The 18,853-nt window shown below is 49.1% G+C and overlaps 1 protein-coding gene across 1 annotated transcript in view; it reads left to right on the top strand.

The window, feature by feature from the left end:
• Window positions 1-18,853, top strand: part of IKBKB (inhibitor of nuclear factor kappa B kinase subunit beta) — a 1,202,582-nt gene that overhangs the window by 211,501 nt on the left and 972,228 nt on the right. Inside the window, exon 5 of the mRNA XM_069617660.1 lies at window positions 18,470-18,539. Within this exon, the coding sequence (XP_069473761.1) occupies window positions 18,470-18,539 (70 nt within the window). The remainder of the gene's footprint in view (window positions 1-18,469; window positions 18,540-18,853) is intronic.

Raw genomic sequence — 18,853 nt, 5'->3', positions numbered from 1 at the left:
ATTCGGTCGTCTCGGCGGAGGCAAAGAAGAAAGCTGGGGGGGGCATCGGCCTCGACATCAACTTCGCCGCCGGACGGCGAGGGCAGGAAGCTGGACACAATGGGACGACGGGTCATCTCATCCGCAGCGACAACTATCAAGGCGGCCAACGCCCTGGCTATCGTAGCCCGCTACGACAGGGAGTTGTGGTCCAAAATCGCCCCTCTGTTGGACTTCCTTCCGGACGCCAAAAGGGCTGAGGCCCTTGAAATCCTACAGGAAGGTGAGATTGCTTCGGACCACGCCATCACGTTGGCAACGGACATTGCCGACACCGGTTTCCGTCAGTTGGGCAACAGCGTTTGCCTGAGACGACGAGGATGGCTCAAGGCGACGGATTTCCGCCAGGACGTACAAACCAAGGTTTTGGACATGCCTTTCGACGGGAACAACCTGTTCGGGAAGGCGGTTGATGAGTCCCTTCAGGCCATCAAGACAGACACGGGGAGACTGCCTGGGCACTGGGAGTGCTCCAACAACGACGGCCGTCCTTTCGGAGCTCTAGAGGCAGACAAGGTGCCTCCAAGGGATCCGGCAGTGGCTCCTCCACGTACCGCCAAGCGGCAAGATCTTCGTCCCAGGAAGCCTACATGGGACGCGGCAAGTCAGGTGGTGCCTGTCGTCATCGACATGGAGGTCAAGGAGGCAAGGCGGCCTCCAAACAAGATTGAACCGACCGTGGGGTCGGGCCCCCACCGAAGCACCCCGGTGGGAGGCCGGCTGGCGAGGTTCGTCAGCGTGTGGGAGTCCTTCTCCACCGACCGTTGGGTGCTGGACGCCCTGGCCCAAGGGCACACCCTCGAGTTTCAGAAGAAGTGCCCTCGCGTTCCACCCGTGGCCAGGAAGGAAAATCACGTCCCTCAACTACTGTTGGAAGTAAGGGCGATGCTCAAGAAGGGTGCCATCGAGCTCATCCCAAAGAGGCTTCGGGGCTCTGGAGTTTACTCAAGGTACTTCCTCGTAAAAAAGACAGGAGGATGGCGCCCCATCCTGGACCTGCGACGACTGAACAAGTACATCAAGGCACAGAAGTTCCGGATGGTCACCCTCCATCCAGCACGTGCTGGGACAGCTGGAGGAGGGCGATTTCCTGTCGTCGTTGGACTTGGAGGATGTGTACTTCCACATCCCCATTCTAAAAAGACACCGAAAGTTCCTCAGGTTCGTGTTCCAAGGGCGGCACTACCAGTTCAAGGCCCTCCCGTTCGGATTGAAGTCGGCACCCAGGGTGTTCACCAAGTGCCTCGCATCGGTGGCGGCGCGGCTGCGTCTACAGGGGATCCACGTATACCCCTACTTGGACGACAGGCTCATCCGGGCAAGGACAAGGGAGCTCGCCGTGGAGCACACTGTGAAGACCGTCCAGCTGCTCACGGACCTGGGATTCTCCATCAACTTTCCAAAATCCCACCTGGTTCCGTCACAAGTTGCCCTGTTTCTGGGAGCCAAGCTCGACACAGTGGCGCGGCTGGCCTTGCCGTCGGAGGAAAGGACCAGGACCATTCTGGGCAAGGTGCAGCGTCTGCTGGCCACGGACATGGCCAGGGTAAGATCTATCAAGTCCCTCCTCGGGATGATGCCCTCCTGCATTTATCTGGTGCGCCTTTGCAGGCTTCGGATGCTCCCCTTACAAGAGTTCCTCGACGCCTGCTGGGTCCAGTCGACGGGCAGCTTCGAGGACAGGATCCCTCTCAACGAGACGTTCCGTCAGGCGATCCGGTGGTGGGGTACCCCCTCTCATCTGTCGGCGGGCACAGACTTTCAGACCCCAGCTCACCAGGTGACGCTAACCATGGACGCCTCCCTGGAAGTTTGGGGAGCGCACTCTGGAGATCTTCACGCGAGAGGCCTTTGGCTCCCGGAGGAGAAGTCGCTCCACATCAACATCTTGGAGCTCTGCGCAGTGTTCTGGGCCCTCAGGTCTTTTCTTCCGTCCCTCAAGGGCAAAGTGGTGAGGATCTTCACCGACAACACCACCACGATGTTCTACATCCGGAAGCAGGACTGAACCAGATACCCTGCCCTATCCAAGGAAGCCCAGGATCTGTGGCATTGGGCCGTCGCCCAAGGGATGTTTCTGGTGCCTCTTCATCTGGCAGGAATAAAAAACAGATCGCCGACTCACTCAGCAGAGAGCTGCGCTCGTGCCACGAGTGGGAACTACGCCAGGATCAAGTGGATCGACTCTTCTGACGATGGGGTGAACCCCAGATCGATCTCTTCGCGACGAACTCCAAGTACCGGAGGTTCGCCAGCAGGTTCCCCCAGCCGAGGAGCATGGGCGATGCTTTCTCGTTCCCCTGGGACGGCCTATTTCTTTATGCGTTCCCTCCCCTGCCGTTGTTGCTCCGGCTCATCAACCAGCTCAAGAGGTCCTGGTGCAGGATGATCCTCGTCGCACCGGCGTGGCCGAGACAGATCTGGTTCCCGGACCTTCTGGACTTGTCAACGTCCACACCAGTCAAGCTGCCGACTGATGCAGATCTTCTCTCCAGAGAAGGAGGCGCCATTCTTCACCACAACCTGGAGTCGCTGAACTTGCAGGACTGGCTCCTGCTGCACTAGAGTTTGGAGGGTACGACATCCCGGCCGACTGCAGAGAGGTTCTTGCAAAGGCCAGGGCGTCCTCAACTCTCAAGTGCTACGGACATAAATGGAAGAGGTTCTCTGTCTGGTGCCGTGCACAGAAGATTAACCCTCTGCGGATTACGGCCCCTCAAGTACTGGACTAGCTCACGCTTCCATCAAGATACATCTGGCCGCCATCTCACGATACACCAGAACTACGGGACGGGCATCCTTGTGGTCTCATTGACTGGTGAAGGAATTTATGAAAGGATTGTTCCGATCATTCCCGCCGGTGAAGGCCGCTGCCCCGGCGTGGGAGCTCAACGTGGTGCTGACCAGGCTCATGGGGCCCCCATTTGAGCCTATGCATTCGGCACCGTTGAAGTTTCTGTCGTGGAAGACAGCGTTTCTTGTGGCCATCACCTCCGCATGACGGATGGGAGAGATCCAGGCCCATCTTGCAAGCCGCCATACTTGACGTTTCACGACACAAGGGTGGTGCTGAGGACGCACCCCTCCTTCATGCCCAAGGTGCCGTCGGAATTCCACCTCAACGAACCCTTGGTGTTGCCAGTTTTCTTCCCGTCTCCTTCGTCGCCGGCTGAAAGGACTCTGCACTCGCTGGACGTAGCTAGAGTGCTGAAGTTCTACGTGGACCGCACAAAGAGTTTTCGGAAGAGATCACAGCTGTTTGTGAACTTTGGGACTGTGAATCAAGGGAAGGCTCTCTCGAAGACTTCCATTTCCAGATGGCTCTCCGGCTGCATCATGCACAGTCACCGGTTGGCAAACCGACCGCTGCCCGGCCATCCGAGAGCCCATTCGACCTGAGCGATCGCTGCTACTACAGCGTTCCTGTCTGGTGTGCTCCTGCTGGACATCTGCAGAGCTGCTACGTGGAGGTCTACGCACAACTTCACAAGATTCTACTGCGTCGATCGGGACTCCAGGGAGGAGTCCAGGGTCGGCCAAGCAGTGCTGCGCAAACCTGTTCGCTTAAGGTGAGCTTGGTGAGGAGGTAAGAGATGCTTAATGTTGAGTTGTTGTATTGCTTAATGTTGAGCCTGTTGCCACCTCCCGTGGTTGTGCATGTTTGTACTGCTATGTATTCTCTTATTCATGAGCATGTGAATCCTTCTCCAGTATGGGGTCTGTCATGGAACAAGTTACTTACCTGTAACTGTTGTTCTCCAGCATGGGTCTGGCATGGATTCACATGCGAACCCTCCCGCCTACCCCTCTGCGGCTCTTCACTTGGTCATACTGCCACTTTACGTGCTACCAAATCTGAGTATGGCTGCCAGAGGCGGGGCTTTGAGAGAGAGCAGTCATTGGCTGGGGGCAGTATGACCCAAAGACCAGTGATTGGTTACTACTAAGAAAGACAGATCAGAAATGAAACTGATACTGATTTTTTTCTATACCGAGGATTCCCGGCCTGACGACGGGGAATATTCATGAGCATGTGAATTCATGCCAGACCCATGCTGGAGAACAACAGTTACAGGTAAGTAACTTGTTCCATATACAATCCTTAAATAGTCTTTTGTTATTTTCTGCATGAGTTCCTTCAACTCTTTTAGGATATTGATTTCTTTTTCTGCTCTTTTTTTAGGGTTCTTCCTTGCTCTTGTCAAAATCCTTCTCTTCCTATTATAGGATTCTGATTGTACTTGTATTATGTCCTTTCCTCCTGGCTTTTTGTTGTCCAAATGTTTATGGTTCCTCTTTTCCCAAAGTGGTCTTTCTTGTAGAAGGTTCATCTTAATGACCTCTCTGGTCTTTTGTTCCCAAGTGTCTCTCTTTATTGTGTTCCACTGTCTCTTGGAGATTGATGATCTTCCCTTTTTCCCAAGGTATCAACACTCCAATTATATTCCTTTCACTTTTGGTGCTTTCTGTATCTCTTGTTACCACATGAATATAGTTCAACATTATCTACTTGTTTTCCACCCTTTTGTCGTTTTGTACTGGGATGAGTTTTGTTATTTCTATAACCAGTCCCTTTTGGCTTCTCGGTTTTCCTGTCCTCCCCATTACCTACAGTACTGTAGAGGAACTTCTCTGCAGGTACTTGGGACCTTTTCTTCCATCAGTTTGCTTCTCGGTTCACTTTCTGTGATGTCCGCTTCCTGTGCATTTCGCTCTCCTGCTTGGCTTCTTGATACCACTGCAGGTAATCAGTTTGTTCAGTACTTCCTCTCTGAAGTGGTGTTGGCATTCTTGAATTCTTGAGAGTGCAGCGTGCCCACCACTGTTACTTCATGGTCATGCCACCACAGAGCTCACTGGTCTAACTGTCTCGGCTCCCTGTTTCTCTGACACGCCAGGCTTTCAGCGCATCCCACTTCAGCTCAAAGCAGTCCTGAACTTTGCTGTCTGTGTCATCTCTGCCTCTTTCAAGTATTCTCCGTACAGGGGGCCTTCCCTGTCTGTCTCTGCCTTCCTCTCTTTCTCCGCCTCTCTGGCGTCCCCTCTCTCAACATACTTGGCACAGTCCATTGGAGATTGTGATTTAAAGGGACAGCTTCTCTTTGATAACTGTATACGTTCATCTTATCTTCGTCTCAGTCATGGAACTTGTACTGATTTGGTGTATTAGATTATTCCATAAAGTCCGTCACATGGAGAGCATCAGGGAATTCCTAACGAGAACGGGAGTCCTCGTCTCCAAAGGGGGAGTCTCTTCCGGTGAGGTCCCACTTGCCTTTGCCTCGACCCCTACAGAGTGTGTTGCTGTGGGCTTCCCCTTGGGGAGAAGGGACAAATTCCCTCGATTCATCACAACACTCACACTGCAGAACCACTACCACTCCTAAGCCAATGCCTCGCCTGCGCCACAAATCTTCTGCACATGCTGACACTCCCTCCTTCCTACCGCTCTCCCGGTCATCCTCCACCGCTGACCTCAGATGAATGACCCAAACTTCCTGCTTCCTCTCCCCTACTTAAATATCTCCCTCTTTGTGCTAGTTGGTGACTAGCCAATCTTGCTTCTTCTCTCTCTGAGTGTGTGTGTGTGTGTGTGTGTGTGTGTGTGTGTGTGTGTGTGTGTGTGTGTGTGCGCAAGGCAAAACTTCAAAAGGGGGGGGGGGTTGGTTAGCCCTGCCCACTTTCTCTGTGTGGGTTTGCCACTCGATTGTCTTGGCAGCATTGGAAATGCCATACTATAGTTTTTGGTTTGGGGGTCGTTGTCCATTACATCGTTGGTGGTTTAGTGGATTGTCTGTTCTGACGGCAGGGACCGTGGTGAGCTTTACTGATCCTGCTCTGTAGGTTCCAGCTATCTGCTACAACTTTGTTGCTGTCAGCATCTCTCCCTCGTTCATCGGTTGCACCGGTGATCGGGTCTCTGTGGCCCGGAGCTGCTTGCGTGCAGGTAAGTTTTCAGACTTTTTTGGCTTCTCTTCCTCGCTGCTTGGTGACGGTGTCTGCAGCAACAAAAGAAGACTGGCGAGTATGCACATTAGGGGCACGGGGAAACTGGGTGTTGGAACCTGCTTTTTTCTTAAGGCTAAGGTTGGCTCTAGATCTTTACTTTCACCTATATCCTTGGCCTTGTCACACTGTCCTTATGTTCAGTGACCCTGCTGGGTGTGTGGTCACTAGTAACACACTGTTTTTGATAGGCTGTCTCCATAGTCCCTGTGATCACCTGCAGAGCTCTGGGGACCTTATTCCACCTTGATGGTTCAAGTAGAAAATGGTTGTTGTGTTGCTTGTTTGAATAAGGGTTCCCATTCCTTCAATAGACAGAAGGAAGGCCTTAGGATGTCCAGAAGTAGACTTTCAGTTTGGGGATATTCATGTGTTTTTCCCGCTCCAAGGGGCCCTAAAGTTTGTGGATTTGAGGAAACCCAATTGTGGCACCCCAACCATATAGAGATGACTTGGTCTTAGTGGATTGAGCTCTGGCTGGTAAAAGTGGACTGCCCCTTGTCCAGTTTGGCATCCTCAACCACTATGATATTCTCTTTTAACATGTTTTGGAACCCATGTACTCCTGAGGAGGTTGTTTCCAAATCCAGTTGGCTGTCGGTGTAGTTCAGTGTGGTGGCCCTCTATGCTAGACTGTATATGATAATTACTGTGTGGCCCTGCTGATGTTTTAGAGTTCATCACATATTATCCGTAGACCACATAGTCAGTTGTGAAGGCTCATGAGAGTTGGATTCCAAAACTTATGGAGGGCCACATAGTGAGTAACCAACCTTCATATAGAGTCAGGCATATGAGATCACTGGTACAAACAAAGCCCAAGCTCATGGGGCCCAGAATCCCCTGTGAGCTTCAAAAAGCCTATTCTTCCCAGCTGCTAGTCAGTTTTGAAAAAGGGCCAAGCTAGTGGTATTGGGGGGAGCGTTCATGTGAGGCTGCAGATCCCATGCTGGTCGTAGAGCGAGCCAAAAATGATGCATGTCCCATTGAGGCTTGTGGTGCCAGAGCTTTCCCCCAAGAAGCTGACAATCATTTTTTGAGGCGAGAAGAAGTAGTCTTATCCCTACATTCTACTGCCTATGTGAGGTGCACATGGCTTCGGTGGCAAGAGATATACATGTCCGTCCGTGTATTAACTGCAAATATTAATGTCAAAGGTTTGCAGTGTTTCAGTATGCCTGCTAGGGGGAGTCGGCATAAAGAAGAGGCAGCGTGAACCTTTGTCACAGTGGAGACAAGATAAGAAACATTCAGGCGGTTCTATAGTTCCCCTGGATACCTCAGCCCAAAGGCTGATGGGAAGCGACCCCTGAAATTAGTCTTGGTATTTGACTGCTACAGACCCTCCACACAAACAACGGTATCGGGAGAGTTCAGAGTCATGAAGAATGATGCCCAAGTCGGGTTCCCCTTGAAAACAAAATTTCTGATGTTTGTTAATCTGCTTAGAATCACATGCTGTGCATAGGTCCGACATCCAGTGGTCACTGCGGAGTATTGCATTTTGTTTTTCGTAGTCGAAAAGGGGACGTCGACAAGGCGTGTCTGAAACACTATCCCTATAGTGACGTGCGTAGTACCCACAATCCCTCACGCGTCGAGGTCCCTCAGATTGTTTTTTTCCGCCCAGCTTCTGGTCGCCTTCATGCGGAGCTCCTTGAGATACCATTGCTACCCTCGACCTTTGGTCGTTTCTTCTCATAAAATTTATACACACTCCCTCGACGCAGTTGTAGCTGTTCTCCGCCGAGAAAAATCGTCAACGGAGGGTCGAGCGGAGGAGATCTTCGGCGCTGCCGAACACGTGGCCTGGTCTCGCTGGCCATATACAGTAGGGAGAGTGGGGTCGTGGGACATCTCTGGGTCTTTCTGAGAATGCCTTTCCCTTTCCCCTTCCTTTCCCTTGGGGTGTTTATCGCAATTTATTGCCTCGGCTATGGAGAGGACACCGTTTAGGTTTTGCCCACTTTGTAAAGGCAAATTCACTTGGAAGGACAAGCACTCACGGTGTAACCGCTGCTTGCCCCTCGATCACAAGGAGGAAGGCTGCGCGGCTTGTCGGCTTCTTAAGCCTAAAACTCTAAAAGACCGAAGGGTTAAAAGGTGGGCGGCCTACGCAATGTCGAAGGCCGAAGGTTCACCCGCCGCTGCTACCACCGACAGTGACGAGGAACGCGATAACACGACCTTCGCTACGGAAGTCGAAACCCCCTCTAAGGAGCGCTTACGCGCTTCGTCGTCTGTCCCCGGCCCCGACGGGCTCGGCTCACGCCCTGCTTATGGGGATGAACACCCCGGCGACACAGACGCACACAAAGATCCACATAAACACACAACCCACGGCTCTTCTTCGACGAAGTCGAAAAGACCTTCGGCGCCCAAGGAGACGCAGGTTCCACCGGCGGCCTCCTCGGACCGTTCGGGTTCGAAGCCCCTCTCGCAACCGCGACCTGCGACTGGGCTTTCGGCAAACAAGGGCGCTGCCACCAAACCATCGGCCGGTGCGCATCAACAGAAAGCGCAGACCGCCGTAGAGCGTTCGATACCCATAGCGTCGAAAACTCAAGCTTCCGCCGACAAACGAGTCGCCGACAAGCGAGTCGCCGATAGCTTAGCGAGGATCGCTGTAGCCGACGCCCAAAAGCGTACGCCGAAGATTTCGTCGAGCGTTACGCATAAGTTAAAGGATACGCCGAAAAAGCCCGAAGAAAAGCAGGGACTACCCCCTTCAGTCAGGGAGTCTCCCGACACACCTGAAGGTTTTTCGGAGGGCGACGGGACACTTTCCTCGACGCTTTGGGAAAGGTCGAGCCATTTCGAGTTAGATAACCCTATGTTTCCCCCGCCAGACCGCTCTGGGGTACCCCATGAAACAATGGAAAGACTCCACCTCTGTATGGAGAGGATGGAAAGGTTCATGAGCACCCAGGCCTCTCAAACTCACAAGAGGACTAGAGAAGGGCCTCAGGAGGACCCCAGGGCCAAAAATCCGAGGCTAGTCGATCCCCAGCAGGACACAGCCTCAGACTTCCAAGATGTATATGACCTCACTGGGGAGGAACAATACTTCGAGGAAGAAGATGATTTCATGGACAATGAAGGACAGAACCAGGAGGAATGTCTGGAAGACAGAACAGACATTATAGAAGAAGGCTTCGGGGTTAACCCAGAAGAGGGACCTTCACACCCCTGGCAATCACCATCAGTGTATTCCGACACTGATGTCCTAAACCTAACTCCTCCGGACAATTCTCCAGTTAGGAACACGTCTCCAATTGACGATCAGCCCACTTTCAATGCACTGTTGCGCAGAGCAGCAGCGCATTTCGAACTCGACACCGGGGAACTCTCTCCAGAATTGGACTTTGTAGAAAGAGTGATTAAAGAAAAACCCCCGGTCAGCCAAACCATTCCCCTCCTCGCTTCAGTGAAGAGAAGGATCATACCTTCGCTGTCCACTCCCGCAATGATCAGAGGGGTCAATCCGAGAATTGAAAAACTTTTCACTCCTTCACCCTCAGACCCCCTCTACATTAGGGGACATTCCATTCCGGATTCCCTAGTGGTATCTAATACTAGAAAGAGGGCAGGGGTACCACTTTCCACCAGTGAGGCACCCCCTGACAAGGAGGGCAAGAGGCTATATGCCCTTGCAAAAAGAGTTACTTCCTCGGCTGCCTTCTCAGCAAGAATTGCCAACAACAATTCCTTGCTTGCAAGCTACGCAGACGCGCAGTGGGCCAAACTGCGAAAAGACGCCGAGGAAGCACCGGAGCCTTTACGTACGCACCTACTGTCAACTATTGGCGAAGGAACCCAAGTGAACCAGAGCATTGTTAAAAACTCTCTGGACGCGGCAGAAACAGCAGGACGTTCCCTGGTACAAGGAATACTCCTAAAGCGCCATGTATGGCTGCGCAACTCAGGCTTTAAACCAGAGACACAGGCGTCTTTGATAAATAAACCTGTCGAGGACGCTAACCTCTTCGGAAAAGCGGTAGATGAAGCCCTAGAGATGGCTAAAAAAGAGTTCGACACTATCAAGACTCTTGACCAAATCTCTAAGCCCACTACCAGGCGTGGCTATGGCAACAAACGCTTTTTTCGTGGCCAACGCCAACACCAACAACAAAGTCAACATCAGCTATACCCTGCCACCAATTACCAAACCAATAGTGGGCAGTACAGCCAAAGAGGCCAACGCCGGGGCAAAGGGAGGGGTCGGGGATCCACCCCCAGAGGCTCCCAAGCCCCCAACAACTCCAAGTGACGCGAAGATTCGCGTCCCCTCCCATGCAACACCGGTCGGGGGCCGGATAACATCCTTTCTTCCTGCATGGGAGGAGATAACGTCAGACCGTTGGGTACTTTCCACCGTAGCCCACGGATACTGTATCGAATTCAACAGTTCCCCATCCTACAGACCCCCGAGGGGACGTCGCATGACACCGGAACATCTTGCCATCCTTCTCCAAGAAGTACAACAACTGCTGGAAAAAGGAGCCATAGAGGTCGTGCCTCTATCTCAGGTAACGGAAGGTATTTATTCAGTGTACTTCCTTGTACCCAAAAAGGATCTAACCATGCGCCCTGTATTAGATCTGCGCCCAGCGAACAAGTTTATCAAACCCCAAAAGTTTCGTATGGTAACCTTACAGGAAGTAATCCCACTGCTTTCTCAGGGAGATTACATGACAACATTGGACATGAAAGATGCATACTTTCATATTTTAATGTTGCCAGCGCACAGAAAATACCTCAGGTTCATGATAGAGGACAAACACTACCAGTTCAAAGTGCTACCCTTCGGCATAGCATCAGCACCAAGGGTATTCACGAAGGTGCTGGCAGTGGCAGCGGCCCACCTGCGCAGGTTGTCCATCCCAGTTTACCCTTACCTCGACGACTGGCTCATAACAGGGGATTCTTACGAAACATGCTTCTCCAATACCCAAAAGACAGTAGACCTTTTGTTCCAGTTGGGCTTCTCCATCAACGAAAAGAAGTCCAGTTTAGACCCCAGTCAAATCAAGCAATTCCTAGGGGCTCTAATTCAAACAAAGGACGGCCTCGTCTTCCCCTCCAGAGAGAGGGTCCAAAACATGCTGTTTCAAATCCCTCAATATGTAACCGGTCGAGAGGTGACGGTACGCAAAGCAATGCGCTTGCTAGGAATGATGGCGTCGTGTATTTATTTGGTACCTCACGCGCGCCTGCGCATGCGCCCAATGCAAGAGTGGCTCAACAGCCAGTGGTGTCAGGCCAGCGGACTATGGGAGGATCTAGTGGTGGTCTCGCAGGCCTTGGTTCTCTCGCTACAGTGGTGGACATAGGAAAACATGGAAAAAGGAAAACCCTTTGCCACACCCGCAGCGGAAGCCACTCTAACCACAGACGCATCCCTTACAGGATGGGGGGCTCACCTATCCCATCAGACTGCTCACGGAGTGTGGACTCCGAACGTAGCATCCAAACACATCAATCTACTGGAGCTACTAGCTGTGTTCAAGGCGCTAAGAGCCTTCCAGGAACACCTACAAGGCAAAACAGTAATGGTCCTTACAGACAGCACCACAGCCATGTACTACATCAACAAGCAAGGGGGCACCCACTCTCCAGGCCTGTCCAAGCTGGCCCAGAATATATGGAAGTGGGCTCTCAAACAGGACATGTTCCTACTATCACTACATGTACCCGGGGAACTCAATCTGCTGGCAGACAGTCTCAGCAGAGATTTCCCCCTGCCCGAAGAGTACGAATGGCGCCTGCACGAAGACATCGTCTTCGACGTCTTCACACAATGGGGATTCCCAGAAATAGACCTGTTCGCAACCCTGGAAAACTCACAATGCCTAAGTTACGCCTCCAGGTACCCCCAGAACCAATCCAAGGGGAACGGTCTGTCGATACAATGGTCAGGGAAATTTGTTTACGCTTTTCCCCCGACTCCCCTTCTCAACAGAGTGGTGCACAAGATGCACCAGGAACAAGTGACCATGATACTAGTGGCCCCAATGTGGGCACGACAACCATGGTTCGCTCACTTGATGGAGATGTCTCTATCCCCCCCAGTAAAACTCCCCTGCCCGTACAACATGCTGTCTCAGGACAAAGGCAGGACTCTGCATCCATGCCCCCAGAACATGAACTTAGCAGCTTGGCTCCTGAGATCATAGAGTTCGGACATCTACAACTCCCGCAAAGATGCATGGACATCCTCAGGGAAGCCAGAAAACCGAACACTCGCCACTGCTATTCTAGCAAGTGGAAAAGATTTGTCATCTGGTGCAGGAGTAAAAGCATCAACCCTATTGACTGCTCTCCCACACATGTAGTCCTATACCTGACCCACCTATTGGATTCAGGTCTAGTGTTTAACTCCATTAAAGTCCACCTAGCTGCACTTTCTGCATACACCACTTCCCAACTCAAAGTGTCGTGGTGGAAAATCCCTGTTATAAAGGCCTTCATGGAGGGAGTAAAGAGAATACACCCCCCGATAGCTGACCCAGCTCCCGGATGGGACCTTAATGTGGTACTTACCAGACTCATGGGCTCTCCATTCGAACCCATGCACAAAGCATCTCTTAAACACCTCACGCTTAAGACTGCTTTTTTAATAGCTATCACCTCCATCAGGAGAGTAAGTGAACTTCAGGCTCTTTCTATTCTAGACCCCTTCGTTACAGTTCACAAAGATAAAGTGGTTCTACGCACTCACCCTAGGTTTGCTCCGAAATTTATTTCTAAATTCCACGTAAACCAATCTATAGAACTACCAACGTTCTTTCAAAATCCTTCCAATTTGGGAGAAAGGACTCTGCACACACTAGATGTACGCAGAGCGGTCATGTTCTACATAGAAAGAACCAGACCACTGAGGAAGACTAATCAGTTCTTCGTCTCGGTGGCAGCAGGAAGAGAAGGAGATGCGGTTTCAAAATCCACTATTTCTAGATGGATTGTTCAATGCATCACTCTCTGCTATACTCTTGCTAAGAAAGAACTGCCCTTTAGGCCAAGAGCACACTCTACTCGAGGCACTGGGGCATCCATAGCATTCATTGCAAATGTTCCCCTTGAGTCCATCTGCAAAGCGGCTACCTGGAGTTCTGTGCACACCTTTACAAAACACTACTGTCTAGATACACACTCTAGATCTGACTCCCAGGTGGGACAGGCAGTATTACGACACCTTTTCTCTACTGTTCCTTCTCATAACCCACCGCCAACTCCGGGTACTGCTCGCTAGTCTATGCACAGCATGTGATTCTAAGCAGATTAACAAACATCAGAAGAGAATGCATTACTTACCGTAAAAGCATTTCTGATGGTTGTATCTGCTTAGATTCACATGCGCCCGCCCTTCCTCCCCGCTCGGATGGAAGGAACATAGACTTCCTTTATATATCTCTCTCTTTCTGTACTCACTCACGTCTAGAAGGCTCCCTCAGGGCAGAAAAATACAAACAGAGGGACCTCGACGCGTGAGGGATTGTGGGTACTACGCACGTCACTATAGGGATAGTGTTTCAGACACGCCTTGTCGACGTCCCCTTTTCGACTACGAAAAACAAAATGCAATACTCCGCAGTGACCACTGGATGTCGGACCTATGCACAGCATGTGAATCTAAGCAGATACAACCATCAGAAATGCTTTTACGGTAAGTAATGCATTCTCATTTTACTTATCTTGTGGTGACAAAACTGCTGACGTGATGGGGCAGAATCCATATAAACACCATTTTCCACTGCGAAGCCTGGAACAAAAAAAGCAGAAAAACTACCTGGATTGCATAGCCTTATTGCATTACTAAACCTAGATTGTTAAGCTTTTCATTAAAGCTCATACATCCAGACCCGAAGAGTTTATGCTCCAGTTAATTTGTTTGGACCAAGCCGTCTTCATCTCAGGCATATAAACCTTTGACAATATCCGTAAGGTGACCCACCTCTTGGACAGAATCATTTGTCTGCGGGGCATTTTGTCCTGCCCTCTCTTGATGCAGAAAAAGCACTTGGTAAGGTGGACTATGTCTTTCTCAGAAAAACATTAAAAACATGTATGTCTATTAATTGTTATTTATAAACTGCTTGGTTTATAACAAAAGTGGTAGGACCAGTATTTGCCACTTAAGTCATGGGTAACTGTTCATCCTAGCTACTGGAAGATGATGAAGAGAAGCTGTTCTGTGAGTGTTAAACTGGAGAGGTGAACACATTAGGGTTACCCTCTTGGTGCTTCTCTGCGCTATGGTGATGGAAGAGCTGGCTAGGCAAGTCAAACCCAAAGATCAAATAAAGTGTGCTAAATATGGCAACTGCCGCTGCAAGCTCGCTATGGTCACAGATGACTTTATTGTATTTGTCTGTGACCCAGACATGGCCATTATAGAATTGATCTTGACTGGAGTCGTACTCCAGCTTGCCTGATTCAACGTCAACCTCTCAAGGTTAGAGATTCTGAACTTCTCTCTTGGAAGGCAATCTATAGGCTACTAGAAAGTAATTAGAGGTTTTATAACTAGTTTGCATATCTAGGGATGACCCCCCCGCCCCCCCACGGGAACAAAGCACGCTTATATAAGGTAAACTATCCCTGTTTGTTGGAGACTCTACGAAACATCATGCAGAATTGGAAAAGGCTCTCTGTCGTGGTTATGTAGAATTAACCTAGAGAAATATTAATATCCCCTCACGTCTCCTTTTATTTTTTTTCACTCACCATCCCAGCCCCTAAATTGGATTTGGCACCTCTCCAGAATGAGATCTTAAAATGTGTCTGAACTGTGGAAAAAGCACAGACTCTGTAAAAGAAATGATTTCAGCCCCAAACTCTAAAGGAGGATTTGACTGCCCTGAATACTACGACACAGAGTGTTTAGGGAATGCTGCAAAAGGCACCCTGATAAACAATGTGGGCATGGATTGTAGCAGTGCAACAGGGGGTGTTAAGTGTGGAAACTTTTTTGGTTGACAAATAAACAGTTATGGCTTGCTATACACCAGTCGAAAACGCCAAATATATGCTAGAAGTCTTCATTGCTTGCGTGATAGTTTAAAATTGGCAACCTTCCCTCCCCCACACACCAAGAACAAAGAAACACAGAATGTTTACCAGCACTATTTAAGTGGGCCTCCTCAAAATGGGTTAAGAGGGCTTGCATGAGGGAATTAAGTCCTCGCAGGAATGTAAGGTGCACTATGAACTGTAGGAAACGGACTGACTAGAATACCTTAAATTACACCATTGAATATTGCGGCAGGTCAGTAGGCTGGGGGCAACTGGTATTCGAACTGCTTTTAAGAAGACCCCATGGTGTACATTCGCAAGAGTATTGATTCCTCCTTCTAATAGCTATGTCAGATTCTGAGAAACTACCAAATGGATATAGCAGGTAAAATGGGAACAGTGCCTACATAGGGAGCTCACTAAAGAAGTATGTGAAGTTATTTGTGATGGATCTAAAATCTCCTCCAAGTGTAGTTAAGATTAACGACTATTATAAAAGCTTTTTTCTTGTGGGTATTTATCCCCAGACAAATGCCATAGATATTCTGGGTCACATTCAGATAGTTGTCGGATGCAATGCAGAAAAATTGCATCCAACATATGTGGTGGGATGGCTCTAAAATTCGACCCTGTTGTGGGGGAGGAGGGGGAGGTGGAGGGGTATTGTGCATCATCTGGCTCTCTTAATATAAGTACACGTCCTATGGAACTGGGAAATAGTAATGTTGAGTCCTCCTAAGAAACTTTGGTCAGCAGAGAAAAGATCACTATTTTTAGTTTTGGCTATTAAGTGGCACTAAACTATTGCATTAGAGTACAGCAAGTGAGAAATGGCATATGAGCACGGACACAAAGCTTGCAGGTGGTCTTTGGTTATTTACCCACTATTGACTGCCCGAAGTCATGCTCATCCTTATGGCTATTCCCACCCACGTCATGCCCTCCCGCCCAGAGCACATCCTCCTGGAATCTTTGAGCTAACTTTACCAAGTTTTACCATCAAACTCTGGTCAAAGTGCCTGCCAGTGTTTTTGTAAAGCAGTCTTCTGAGAGTTAATGACTTAATTGGATTTGTACACACGCTACTGGTCTAATAAAAATATCCTAACCAGGTCTGCTTTCAACCATTCGATCTATAAGCACTGTGTGTCCTTAAATGAACTTCTGTTAAAAACAAGCATTGGCAAAGCCAATCGTTTTGTCTTGTGTACATGTTCTTGGCATTGGCCAGGCACTGCTATTGTTTGCCAAAATGCCTGCACCATTTTGCAGATGCTACCATGCATGGGCCGTTAATACCATTATTGGAAGTGTCTGGCTAATGCATTTCCCATGCCTACACAAAAGCCAAAACGGTTGCCATTGCCAATGCTTGTTTTGTTTGCAGAAAATCAGCTGATTGACTATTTCTGTGGTTCACTGGATGCCCCTTATGTACCTCTGTGACTGATAACCATTTAGGACATCCTGACTATGGAACGCTTTACCCACATTATTGACTAAGAAGATATGTTTCAGCCTGTAGTTGATTAAATGGCCAACAACTATATAGAGCTTAATTGTCATATACGACTAAGGGCGTAGAACCTATTTCACCAATGTAAATATTGGGAGAAGCTGGATAACAACTTCCCAGTGTGCAGATGAGTTGGTGCCTCCCTTATCCATCTCTAATTTCCATTATGCACATTGCATATATAAGCTATTTTGGCTTGGAACCTGGAAGCGTTTGTCATGGTAAACAATTGCTATTTGCACTTTTATACTCCTGCTGCTGTGGACAACAGAGATTTGTTTTCCACAAGCAAATCTGCAGTGCATGGTTGTACGTTACTCGCCCCTTCCCCCCGACTAACTGACTCACTGCTAAGATCTCCGAGCACCTTAAACTACCCACACAAACGTCGCACAAATGGCCACCACAGGCCCAGCCATTAGTACATTAACAGTAATCGAATCACGACCAAGCTGCCCTCTTTAGCATCCTACACTCTTCCACCCGCAGCTAACTAGACCTAACGCACTCTAGTCCATCAGATTCTGGGTTCTTCCATATGGGTAATATACTCCAAAGATTCTCCACCAGACCCACAAAAAGAAGATTGGCACACAGGAACCAGGTACTTACGACCTGCACCCATCAATGCCACAGGTTTCACCTCCCACTGTCACACTAATGACCTACAGTACAAAATATTTCCTTTACGCAAGTATCAGGCACTTGAGGGTGGCTAGTATCCCCAAATCTGAAGATAGAAGGATATACTAGACTTGTAGGGTGACTCTTTATGGGACCCTGAGATGTTTGGCACTTCAGCTTCCATTGATCCCTTTCCAGCATAGTTAATAGTTAAGGATCATGTGACTTATAATTCAAACCCACTGAGGGCCATATGATCCATACCCATGTTAGGCAGGAAGGAAAAATTGCTAGAGAACAGAAAAGGGCTGGGAGTCCAACCAAGAACAGCATGATTGTGAACGCGCTGCAGAGCAGGGAGCACTTTGCTGCAGATTAGTGAGTACATAGTTGCAAGTTAGGGAGGGCAAGCACTGGAACCAGAGCAGGTTCTGGAAACGGCAGCAACAGGGCACAGCAGAAAATCAATGTCCCAAACAAGAGAGTCTGGAGGTGAGCTCAATGCAAAAACAAAGTGATTCTAGAGGTGGCTGCTTCAGTACTGACACGTCCTTGGCTGAACAACGCTCTTTGGGAGCACCTGGAACAACATATATTAAGGTAATCTGCTTACTCCCGCTTCTCAAACTGTTACATAAAAATAGCCAGGTTTCACGTGCTACCAACAAAGGTGCAGAATGGGCCTTGTAGTTTGTGCAGTGTAATAGGGGGTTGCCAATGCTTTCCAGAGGCAATGTAAAGCCAGAAATATGAAGGAACATATTTCAACATGATGTCTGAGCATCAGTTGGTGCACAGGCTCCTATCATGACAGTAGGATAATGTTTTCAGTTTCAATGTAATGTTGTTTCTTCGCAGATATGGTGTCCTGTATTTAACCCTGGTTCAAAGCCATTTCACAATCCTGTGGTTAGTTCCATTTAGACTTAATTATTTTTTAGTTCTGCACCAGTCTCGCACCTGACTCCCTACCAGCGGTTTTGAGGACACAGCAATATTTCCCTTTCCTATATGCGAAGTTATGCTATTGACCAGACAGTCAGTGCTGCGATGACCTTTCTCAGACCTGGGTGTATGCAATGAAGACCATTTTCTGACCCAGATGTGTGTGCTATTATGACCATGCACTGGCTGTCATGTTGTCTGTATGTGCCATTATTGAAACCATTGCCTGTGACCTCCAAGTGTATGTATTTAAATCTAATGAGTTGAATTCTGTTTCAGTTGAAATATTTTAGCACTTACACATTGTTTTCTTATTTTTCACAGTATCTTAACCAGTGTGAGAACTGCTGTGGTTTGCGAGAGGGAGAAATTCTTGACCTGCTGTCAGACATTGGTGAGTTCAATACTAAATTAGACCTGATGGTAATAGTTTATGCTGAGGTTGATGATAGGGTCGTTTATGGGGGTTTCTAATTGTGGATTAGTGAAGGTGCACATGCAGGGATTATCATAATGTGGAGCAGATAAATAATTGCAAGACAGTGTGGTTATCTGGGATTGTCATATTGTACTGAGACCAGACAACCTATTAATTCACATATGACAAGAGCACACATAAATGTGAATAGTCTCTACCACAATTCGTTCAGTGGACTAAATCTTTCAACTCCATGTCATTGATGCTTAATTTTACAATACGCCCGACTA

Source organism: Ambystoma mexicanum, chromosome 10 (genome assembly GCF_040938575.1).
Source record: "Ambystoma mexicanum isolate Mex_15411 chromosome 10, UKY_AmexF1_1, whole genome shotgun sequence".
Classification (NCBI taxonomy): Eukaryota; Metazoa; Chordata; class Amphibia; order Caudata; family Ambystomatidae; genus Ambystoma; species Ambystoma mexicanum.
Note: the sequence above shows the minus strand (reverse complement) of the source record. Positions and strands in the feature narration are given on the sequence as shown.